The following is an 11,429-nucleotide window of genomic DNA, read 5'->3' on the forward strand; positions in this document are numbered from 1 at the left end:
AACCTGACAGAGAAGGGAAATGAGATGAGATCTTAGGCAGAAATTCTGCCCCATCCCTGGCAGTGTTCAAGGCCAGTTTGGACACAGGGGCTTGGAGCAACCTGGTCTAGGGGAAGGTGTCCTTGCGAATGGCAAGGAATTTGGAACTAGATGATCTTCAAGGTCCCCTCCAACCCAACCCATTCCATGGCTCTGTATTTATACAGATTTTGCTTTCTGTAGCTCTTTGCTGAAAAACCTCAGTATTTTGAGCACTTGTGTGAATTCCAGTCATAGAGTTTACATAACTTTAAAAAAAAAAATTATTTTTCTCTTTTCTAAGTGTAATAGTTCGTTCTGTATATCCTGAGGATCTGTACCAAAATGATTTTGGACATTGCTGCAATTGGGGGTCAAAGCTGAGCTCAAAGTCCTGTCTGACTTGGAAAATACAACTGCACAAAAAGCATAAAGATGAATTTGTGGTGGAGGAGCTGGAACTAGAATTCATCTTGATATCAAATTTCTGCTAGAAACAGTATTTTTACCTTTGAGCTAAATATGATTCATGCTTGTGATCTGAAGGTGGAAGGCTGTAGCTCATTAGCACATTAGCAAAACCCTGAGGCATTTACTTCCATAAATGCTAGTATTATTCCCCCAAGAATGAAGCACTGGGGGGTGTGAGGGGTGGGATCGAGGAGGGGAGAAGCAGATTATTTAGCATTACAGTGGAGATTTAAGTTTACCAACTCAGATTCATTGCCAGGTAGAGGACTGAGACAGCACAGAGTGCGCTGACCCACTGCAGAAAAATTAGATTGGGTGCTGGAATCCTGTTAACTGGCAAAATGCTGAATTATGATCTTGTTCAGAACTAGCTGGGTTCTAGATTGTGCCACGCAGCAACATGGATGTAACTTTGGTTACAGAAGCATGTGATTTGGCAAATTCTTTGTGCTATGTAATGGTTAAGTCAGGTTTGGTTATCTTCATTTATAAGACCTGTGAAGGTGCTGTAGCTTGGGTGAATAGTCCTTATGATAGTGCACGTTAAGAAATGCTCCTGAACTTGAGGGAAAGCAGAAACTGCTTATGAGGCTGCATGCACTGAAGGCTCAAGTCAGGGTGATGAGAGATGCTGGTAGAAGTGTCCTTTTCAAGAGGTTCAGTATATGTGAGCAACCTGGACCTCAGTTTGCTTCTGATCTCCTTTTGGACCACAGAGCGCTCAGTGGCTGCCGCTCTTCGGGTGCCAGTTTGAATTAAAAGAAACTGAGCAATAGTGAAGGGGAGTTGCTTTTGCATTTAAGGAGTTTCACCAGGTTCTGCAAGTTTGTAATGTGTTTGTGCAGGAGGAGAAGTGGCCTACAGAGTTACAAAGGGGATGGGGGAGTCTTTTTGATGTGGCTTCCAGCTTACAGATGGCTCTTGGGTTCTTAAAGTTCCTTCAGGCTACGTATTTGCTCTTAGTAGCACCATCTAGTGATTGGCTGGAGTATTCTTGTTGCTGCTTTTTTGCCTCTGGCAGTTCTAGTCTGGTTTCTTAAGAAATTGAAGCTAGTGTTGAGCACATTTTGTCTTGTTCTTCTCCCTCCTTTGCACCCCTTCACCCTCAATGTTAAATATTTTTCATGAAAATTGAAAGAGAGGCTGAGGTCCTGTATTGAGTTGCTTTGAGTGTTACGAAACTGCTTATCTGAACAGTGTCCATAACGAGGGAGGGGCTGCAATGTGTGTTGAACCATAATACTAAAACACCAGAAAATCCACAGGAGATGGACAGGAAATTAGTCTCTGTAAGTTCCACAGTTCACTGTGATGTACTACTGAGAACAAAAGCAAAGCAAAAGTTTTACCATGTTTTTCATAATCACAGGGCAGTGATTTTTGTGAAACGACTGTGAGCTTAAAGAACATTGCTTCAAATCCCTGAATCCTCAGCAGTTAATTTTCTTTTACTGGAGCAGTGGGAATTGAAATAATGATAAAGATATAGAAGAGAAAACTTACCCGAGCTGGGCATTTATTCTTGACTGTAAAGACTAATAATTTGTACCTGCTCACTTCAAATGAAGTCTTGTTTGAAAATCTGTAGACCATGGATAAAACAATTGCAGAGAAATGGTCTGGTGTTTTTGCAGTAATTAAAATCACTAGTTGGGATTATCTGGTGCAGATTGCACTACAGCCTTCTCCTCCTTTAGGAATTCCACGACAAAGGGGCTACACAGCAGGTAACTCATAACTGATCTGAAATACGATAGAGCCAGCCTACTTTTTCAGAGTATTCTAAGGACCATTACCTCATTTAATCTTTCATTTCTATGACTTTTTAATAAAAGCCCAGAAGGTAAGAAGGAGATGGACTAAAATAATAAGTTAATTAAAACCAAACCAACCAATCAACCCCCCAAAAACCACAAAATGAAAAGAAAGCACCAACTCTAGACTATACATTCTATACATAGAATTGGCCAGGGTTTGTTCATTACAGTAAGTCTGACATGTGGAAGTACCTTAGGTGAATCTGTTGGCATAGCAACTTAGATTGAGCAGAAGAGTGTCATCATAGTCAGAAAATAGTGTATGTTGTGGTACTGTTGCATGCTACTGCCACTGCTGTGCAGACAAGGCCCTTTGGGGTTCACATTAAACTCATAATGATTCAGTTCAAGCTTCTGAGAACATTTGGTCCTAGCAGGATATACGTTGTAGCTTGATGTAGGTCTGTCACTCCCATAGCAGCAGGATGGCATCTAACCCTGCAGTTACCATGCTGAGCAGGGGCAGAAGATCTGGTTTACCTCCAACACAGTCATACGGTTCTTGCCTTCATCATCATCAACTTATAGTTTATTGTTGCTTCTCTCAGGATGATTTGAAGGCTACAGAAGTTACCGGATGGAATACCAGGCTGTTCCTTGCTATGTGGGATAAAGGGAGTAGGAGTGTCTGTTCTCTGGGGGAGGGAAACAAAGGCACTACAGATAGTGTACAAAGCAGTTATATATGGCAGCATTGAGACTCAAGTTTGTCCAAATGAGGAAAAACAGAATATCAAAGCCTTACATTTTGTCAATGCTAATTCCTAACAGCATCTGTTATGATGTTTGGGTTTTTTTTTAGATTTAAGATTTTGGGCATCAACATTGATGGAAAAGCTGTCATTATTTTTAAGCCTTGTCTCTGATAGAGATCTGTTTGTATCTACATACTCATACCTGAATGGTGCAACTCACTGCAGGTCAAAAGATTACAAACTCCAATGACTGCAGTGATGGAACTTATAGTTCCTCACTTGTGCATATCTGATACAGAGAAATTCAGTGAGTGTTAGAGCACTGTGGAAACTATCTATGTGATTGTCTGAGTTCTCCAGCACTGTATTGGCAGGTGCTGCGGGACCTCCACCACTGACCATCAGCAGTGCTTTTTGTCCAAGTTCACTTCTTTATTTTTTTGGTACCTGCTCATTTTCTTCTTATTTATAGTTGGGATACAGTTGGAATCCCTGTGAATTTCTTCTGCAGGAAGAGGCAGACAAGGTTATATATAACGTCATTCATGGGATTATCCTTCCCGAGTGCACAGAACTAAACTGTGTTGACTAATAAGAGAAATAATGACTTTGAAGTAGGAATAGAGACAATGATGCAGAGGACTGGTTTCCATCTTCCTGGGTTGATGCAGCCTTGTATTCCTAACGCTGAAAGCCAGGGCTCACAGGGATCTGAAGCTTTAAATGCTGGTCTCAGGGAGAGGGGAAAAGGAAGCAGTCCAAGGAATGCTGGCAAAAGCTGCCAGGCATGCAGCAGGGAAGGCCCATGGGCAGGAGCGCCTGTCTCTCCTAGCCAGAGATCTGGATTAGGTGCACTAAGGGGACTTTCCAGTCATTGCTTGTGAGCTTTGTAGAGCTAAGGGAAAATATGAATGTTGTAAGACTCATTATACTGCTGCTTTGTGCTGCAGGGTTGACACAGCTATTAATTCAATGCTTTGAATTCTGAAAGCCACAGAACTTGTTTCAGATCTCAGAAAGGATAACATTTACAAGATGCCACATCCGTATTTAATCACAGCTTCACACAGAGACTCTGGAAGAATAGAACTGTTCAACATAGAGCACATCAAAATTTTACATAGCAAGTGAGGCAGGTGCTCTGAACCAAATGGAAACCAACCTCTGCTGGCATGTGAATGCCTTGCATTATAAAACTCACAGGTTCATCATACAGAAGTTCTGTTCACATCTTCTATAGGAAGAAAGTAACAGATGAGGTTTTCTGATATGCTGCTAGGCTGCCATTCAGCAAGGGTCACTCTGCATCTGCAAACCAATGCATGGAGCATCAGCTGAAGCCAGTGAAACCTCCCTACCTTGTGTTAGCAGGGCATGGGGACTTTAGCAGTATTACTTCTTTTTCAGATGCAGTCAGCTGATAGGAGATACCAAAGCCTGTAGTAGCTGCGCTAAACACAAAGCCTTGTGCAAACTCTGATGATATAATAGAAGCCATGTGCAGGATCACAACTGTAATAATCATGACTAATAACTTGCTTTTGGATCCTGTTACTCAGCAGTCTGAAAGTGCTAACTGCTACCTAAATATAGACAAAAAAGTGACTCTGAAAGATACAGTATCTTTGTTTCAATCTTTCTTATGAAAATGAAAGCTGGGACATTGCATGAGAAAAATCTTGAAGTCTCTCATGTATAAAGCCTTCAGATATGAGTGTCTTGTGGTTTCAGCAGATTGACACATTCTCAGCACTTTTTGACATTGTAATGGATAAATATATATTTAAGCTTAGTGTATTGTGTCCTGTTCTGAATTTTGGAGTTCTGTACTGAAATTGAAATACTATTTAGAAAAAGCTGTGTAAAGAGCAAACTTGTCTGGAGATTAAACGCTGCTGATTGAGTAATGCATCAAACTGTCACAGCAACAGTTTTTTAGTGACTCAAGCTTTATGAATATTTACCAGAGTTGTCCTGCATGAAAGAAATTCAAAACATTACTTTCCAGGGAACTGCTGAAGTCTGGCATCACCTTTACTTGGAGCAAATGTTTGCTTTGTTAGCAAAGCAGTTGTTGTGCAAGGGAAATTGATAGGGACTATTTTGCTTTACATGTGCCAAGTATCAGTGCTGGTGGTATGAATACTCAACGAACATCACTTGAATAATCTACTTAGGAATGATGTAAGGCCATCAAGCCATACATTTCGGTATGCTTAAACCTCATCTGGGGGAGAATGATCTGACAGCTGATGAATGCCATTTCAGCTGCCCCAAGATTATGGGCATGAGCCCATAATTCCCATAATGGGGAAGAGTGTGTTTCCAGCTAGCTGAGACAAGCAGCTGGAGAGCTAGGACAGTGTAGGTCAAGGATTTCATAGAAGCTGAACTCAAATCAAAGGCCTGTCTTATGTTTACTAGGATGGAAGTTTCTCTGTTAATTTATTATCATACATACTTCTTGCTGATGTGCTTTCAGTTTATATGTACACCCAAAATTAGGTTGCTCAGGGAAGCTGTGGCTGCCCCATCCCTGGCAGTGTTCAAGGCCAGGTTGGACGGGGCTTGGAGCAACCTGGTCTAGTGGAAGGTGAACCCCATGGCAGGGGTGTTGGAACTGGATGTTCTGTGATTCTATCTTCATGGTCCCTTCTAACCCAAACCATTCTATGATTTGATGAAACCAAAGTATGCCAGTTGTTGCAACATACAATTGCTTTCTAGTAGTGCAGAGCTAGAATTGATAGCTGGAAGCTTGGTATCACTGAAGCCTGCTATCTGGAACTTCTGCTTGAAGTGCTGGCAATAACACTTCTGTCTGAAGTACAGATTTCAACTGAATTTGTTCAGTTGAAGTCTTTCTGTAATCTAGGAAAAGCCTAGGAAAGACATTAACATGAAAGATTATTTCCAGAATTTCATCATAGTGAAATTTGCCTGTGTAATATTGCCTCAGAGCTGAGGTGCAGCAACCTGATCCAGTGGTGTTACAACAGTGCTACTGTCAGGTTCTTCTGTCTGTAGAAACCTGTAAATGGTCAAGCTTTTTGATTAATAATTCAACTAAAGAAAGTATTTCTTTGGTACATCACTTGTGTCCTAAACCTGTACTTTCCACATTGTGTTAGTGCAATAAAATGCAGCTGAATTTTATCAATAAACTCTATTGAATGTTACTACATTAGCTGTCTGCATTCTAACACACTGAATCTGTATTTCCTAAAATACAGGAGGTACTTTGGAGTGGATTCTCAGAGAGCACTGACTACGAACCCTCTCCTGTCTGACTTTCTAAAACCAAAGCTTTTCTTGATACAGTATTTTCAACTCATTTAGATGGTCATGCTAGGGAGGAAGTTGTTTATGTCCTTTATTACAAAGATCAAAAGTCATGGTAACCATTTACATACACAATTTACAAATTATTCACAAAGGGGAATCACAAGAGGTGAGAACTGACAGCTTCAGCCCAAGTTGGGGATGGAACAGTGTACTTGTTTCCTGCTTTTATTTACTGAAAGAAAAGATATGGTTGTTTTTTGTTGTCTGTATGTGTTAAACACTGATCTAGTGTTTATGTAGCACCTTTAGTCATAACCATGCAAATGCTTATCTGTAGTTGAAAGAGTGCAATGCATGTATAAACATGCATGGGATCTGTGCTCCTCACACTGCTGAGTGTGTTTGTTGGTCAGAAATCCTGTTGATTCCGGGTATAATACAGTGGCCAGGCTTGAAAAAATTGATTTGTAGGATTTAACTGTTTTGAGCAATGTGTGTTTAAAACAAAAATGAAGATTACTATCAGGACTCTTACTCTAAGAACTAAATTAAGTACGGCTGCTGTATCCTTCAAGAATATACTGTACGATCTTAAGATAGATATTAGCCATGGTGTTAGGCGTCTTTGATACCACGGCTGGCTTATTGCTTTTCCTGCATTCAGGTTAGCATGTTTTATACCGGTTCCTGAAACTATTTCAGAGACTGGGAAACTTAACAACAAAGAATCCTATTTTGAGAGATTTGGTCAATTAGCAAACTTCACAGAATATCTTAACAGCACTTATTGAAAAGAAGAATGAGTTTCCAAATCCCATGGTATGAAAGTACAATATCAACAATGCCATAGCTGCCATTTAGCTAAACCTACAAATATCCATAGTTTGCACGCTTTGCTGTCCACTGGGGTGACATGTATGACAAAATGCTTGAAGGAGCACACCGATTTAGGAGCAAACACAAATGTAAATACAAAAATCACCCAGGTGATGTTGCATCCAAATTCTAAGCAATAAAGCAAAACACTTTGCAAAAGTTAAGTCTAGTGGAACCATTTAGTGGGAATATTCCAAATACTTATGACAGTATTACGATGGTATGACTTTCTACCCAGCTATCAAATAGTCTTTACAATGAACTTTTCAGTATTCTCTGGACGACAGGTAAAGAATATTGCAGATGCCATGGTAAACTTAATATACAGTAATAGGTAAAGATTTTAGTGGCACCACCTGTACATACAACATAGTTGCTGGAACCTTATGGAACAAAGCAATGTTACAGTATGCCTTTGTTAAGGCTTCTTGCTGGTTTAAAAAGGTAGATTCCTCTTTAGGGAGATTGTCCAGCAGTATTGGTTCCACATCTCTTCAGTGTGAACCTGAATTCTCCCCTCTTTATTTTAAGCCACTGCTAGACTTTTCAGCGGAAGGTCTCTTTATTGATCCACATAAGACTGCGTGTTTCATTTGGTTTGCATTCGTACTCAATACAGCCAAAACTGTTACCCCATTGGCAATGATCCCGCTTGTGGTAGTTGTAGAATTTGACTTGCCAGACTGTTTCAAAAACACCAATGTCGTTAAACTGCAAGGAAGAGGGAATATCAGTGTTAGTGAGCTGATTATTTTGTTGGTTTCTCTCCCTTAACGAAACTGTGGCACATAAAACAGCTGCTGTAAGGGTTATTGTTCCTTAACTCAATAAATCAAAGATCTGTAAAGCCTGCTTTAGCAGTCATAAAGTCTTTTATGCTGAGGCATAAATAAACCATGAAGGATCAGATTCTCCAGGTACTATCTGATTGCACTTACATCTGGAAAGGCAAGTCAGTAAAAATGTTCAAGTTCCCACATGGATAAATGTTACTAACAGCAAGAATCAAAGCCATAATCCTTAGGATGACTCAGCAGTAGTTGGCCCAGTGATCTCCAAGTGCCTTGTATATACTCTAGATCATGCAGCAGCAATCTGTAGTGATACAGACCATCACTTCACCTTTATACCATACCTAGAGGCTGCTCCTTCTTTTGCTCAATCTGAAATCTTTAATGCCCCTGTATTTTGTAGCCTTGTGTTAGCAGTGTCTTGTCTGAGACATGCTGCTATTAGACCACTTACTTACTCCTTCCCTGGGATTCTGTTCCACATTTCACATGAAACAAGCAGAAGTTCTTTGTGCTTTTCTGTAATTGCTAGCTGTACTGCGATAGTGCGCTTTTCTGAGGTATGAGTAACAGAAGCTAGGAAGGAGATAATCAGTGTGTTTAGCAGATAAGTGTCTAGTACAGTGAAGGAGTAGTGAGGCATTGTCTGTAAGTTGTCTTAATTGTATTTGCAACTTTGGAGTGAATGAGACTATGGCTCTAGTAAATTCTGTAGAACAAAAATCTCCCCTTTTTATTTTAAGCCACTGCTAGACACCCTTCCAACATCAGGAGAACCTTGTAAGTGAGGATTGCAAGGATAGATTAGGATTTTAGTTATAATGCTGATGCAAAATTTGAGTTTCTGTGCCTCAGGACCTTGCAGAGAATCTGAAGTGTGGGAGTGAAGCCTGTATGTACTGCTGTTGGTCCCAGGAGTGTGGCTTGATTGTGTTATGTTCTTAGGTACTAGATGTGGATTCAGCGCTACTGAACAGCCCTGTTCTTGAACATTTTTTCCTTTTAAATATTTCCATCACTCACTTTAATGACAGCTCCTTCACTTGACTGTTTTCCATTCCCATCATGTGCCTGGGAGCTGACCTTCGATCATCTGCCTATTACAATCCCACTTACAAAGTCAGCATGAAAGCCCTTTTACACAGTGACTCTTCCTGAGTTACAAGCAGTCTCCTCTGTGCAGTTTTCTCAGAGGGACATGTAGTTTGTTGGGTTGTTTTAAATTCAAGATGCGGTTTGTAAGCTGCTGCTGCGTAATGGACATTGCTTTAAGCCTTCCCCTGCCCACTGTGGTAAGTTAAATTTAGCCTTGACAACAGCAAGAATTGCTGTGTACTGTTACAGGAAGGTTTTTATTTGGCTCCAGTTCCAAGTGTTATCTTAAAGGAGTATCTGAAATATTTCTGCTCCTTCTTTTGACAAAGACAGAATCAGAGGTACAGGCTATTTTATCTCCCCCAGCAACTAAAACCTTAAGGTTTGGGGGTTTGTTTGGTTGGTTGGTTTTTAATTAATCATGTTTGATAGTAATCCTGATACACTCATAATGCAAGATAGTAAAAGTTAAGCACATTGGATATTACTGTGCACAATCCAGAAAGAGCAATTGTTAGAGAGCAGTATCAGCCACCCTCAGTGTGGAAACTGAGGAACAAAAGGCATATCTAGTAGCATTTGTAGAAGGTGGTATGATACAAGAACAGTGTTTCATTTCATTAATGTATGAAGGATCTGAATTTCAACAAGACAGAGGAAGGAAACAAATTCTGTCTTCCTCCAACGACCCAGTTTTGCTGAGCTACCCTGAGTAGTTTGACTGCTGTGGACTTCCAGAAGGAACCAATTAATTGCAAGAGCTTTTCTACTACCCTGTGCCTCCCCCCAGCCCAGCGCTTAGCAGATGCAGAAGCTCTGTGGCATCATGAGCATTCTGCATCCCTAGAGGTCCCCTGAATTCCCATGGCTCCTGCAGCTATATCCTGGCTCCTCCACTGGGCCTGTATATGGGCTTCCTCAGAGAGCTAACTGAGCATTCAGGTAACAGGAATACATCCTCAGATTCCGGAATTCAGAAACAGAATTGTTGTTTTTCATGTATAAACTATGGCTATAGCAGGTCAGATGTCTACTAACCAGTTGAAGAAGGAGCACAAAGAATTATTTGTTCGAAGTTTTAAAGTATTGGAAAATAAATTCTTATGGACCTTGTGTCCTTCAGGAGTATCAAACCAGTGCTTAACTGCAGGATTGACCTCACAGTCTATTTCTAATGTGACTTCAGATTTTATGCCTTAAATAGTGTCCTTATCTCCCTAGGATGTATCAGGATCCTGCCAGTTCTAGAAAAGGAAGTGGAGGCAGAAGTTCCTCATAGTTGAAAGAAGTAGGAAATTTTAAAGCCATATGTAATAAGCCCAGTTTGGAAGATTCAGGAACTAGGTATTAGAAGCCGTTTTCAGACTGGGGTATCCAAGGCTGTTTCCCTAAATCTGTTACAGCTCTGTCTAGCTGAGCAGCTAAATGATGAGTTAAACATGTAAATCCCAGTTGAGATGCCTAAATTTAATACATAAAAGTAACAACTGTGGACATCTTGTGTAAGTACTGAAGAACCTATCTATGAAGATCAGGGGTTGAGGACCTGCTTAGTGCTTGAAAATCCTATTAGCATCATGGTTAATATCCTAGGATTTGATTTACAAAAGCAACTGTTTGGGCAAATATTGTGGCTTCTCATTCTGATGCTGGAACAAAACACCTCAGAGCTTGTATCTGTAAATCAGACCCACCTTGCATTTCTTGCAATTGCTTCATTTGTGATTTGACTTGGTTTTCTCCATAAGAAAAGTTAAACATCCAGATTTTCAGGGTTCACATGAGTGTTTTACTTGAGGGTAAAGATGGCTATCACAGTAGGGATGCCTTAGTCAAAGCAGCTGGGTCTTGGGGAGCACTGCCCTTCCACCTCCTGGTATAAGGCCATTGTGAAATTTAACTGCAGTACTCATCAGTGGCATCCAGCAGCCCTGTTCTGCTGGTTGAGGAGTCATACTGGGCGTTTGGTTTTCCTGGGTGTTAAAAGGAGGTGACTGTATAGGAAAGTGATTAGCCTGGACAAATACTTCAGGGTAGTCTTATTAACCTAAGATTACGAAGTCGTAACTGTTAATGTGATGTGGGTCTCCACAATTAAGTTAGGCGTGCTGTAATTATTAGAAACACCAAATGGAGATGTTACAGTTCTTATTCAGAGGGGGTTTGCCATGCTAAATAATGAGTGCAGAAAAAAATAATGAAGATAAAAATTCGAGATGAGATCTTGCACGCAATGACCAAATGAGAGAAAAAGCTGAAATGTGGTGGGGTTGGCAAGGTCCTAACTTATGAGAGTTGGAACAGAAAAGAGAGCTTTGGATGAAGAGCATATTGCTCCATTTCCCCTTTGTGGTACAGAAGGCAAAGAATGAACAGCAGGA

General features: G+C 40.5%; 1 protein-coding gene across 1 annotated transcript in view; it reads right to left on the reverse strand.

Moving 5' to 3' along the window:
* Positions 1 to 7,708: 7,708 nt before the first annotated feature.
* CNRIP1 (cannabinoid receptor interacting protein 1) overlaps positions 7,709 to 11,429 on the reverse strand; it is a gene marked incomplete at its 5' end in the record, with an annotated part of 5,551 nt that continues 1,830 nt past the window's right edge. Inside the window, one exon of the mRNA XM_010009455.1 lies at positions 7,709 to 7,873. Coding sequence (XP_010007757.1) covers positions 7,709 to 7,873 — 165 coding nt within the window. The remainder of the gene's footprint in view (positions 7,874 to 11,429) is intronic.

This window comes from Nestor notabilis, unplaced genomic scaffold, assembly GCF_000696875.1.
Source record: "Nestor notabilis isolate BGI_N333 unplaced genomic scaffold, ASM69687v1 scaffold10412, whole genome shotgun sequence".
NCBI lineage: Eukaryota > Metazoa > Chordata > Aves > Psittaciformes > Psittacidae > Nestor > Nestor notabilis.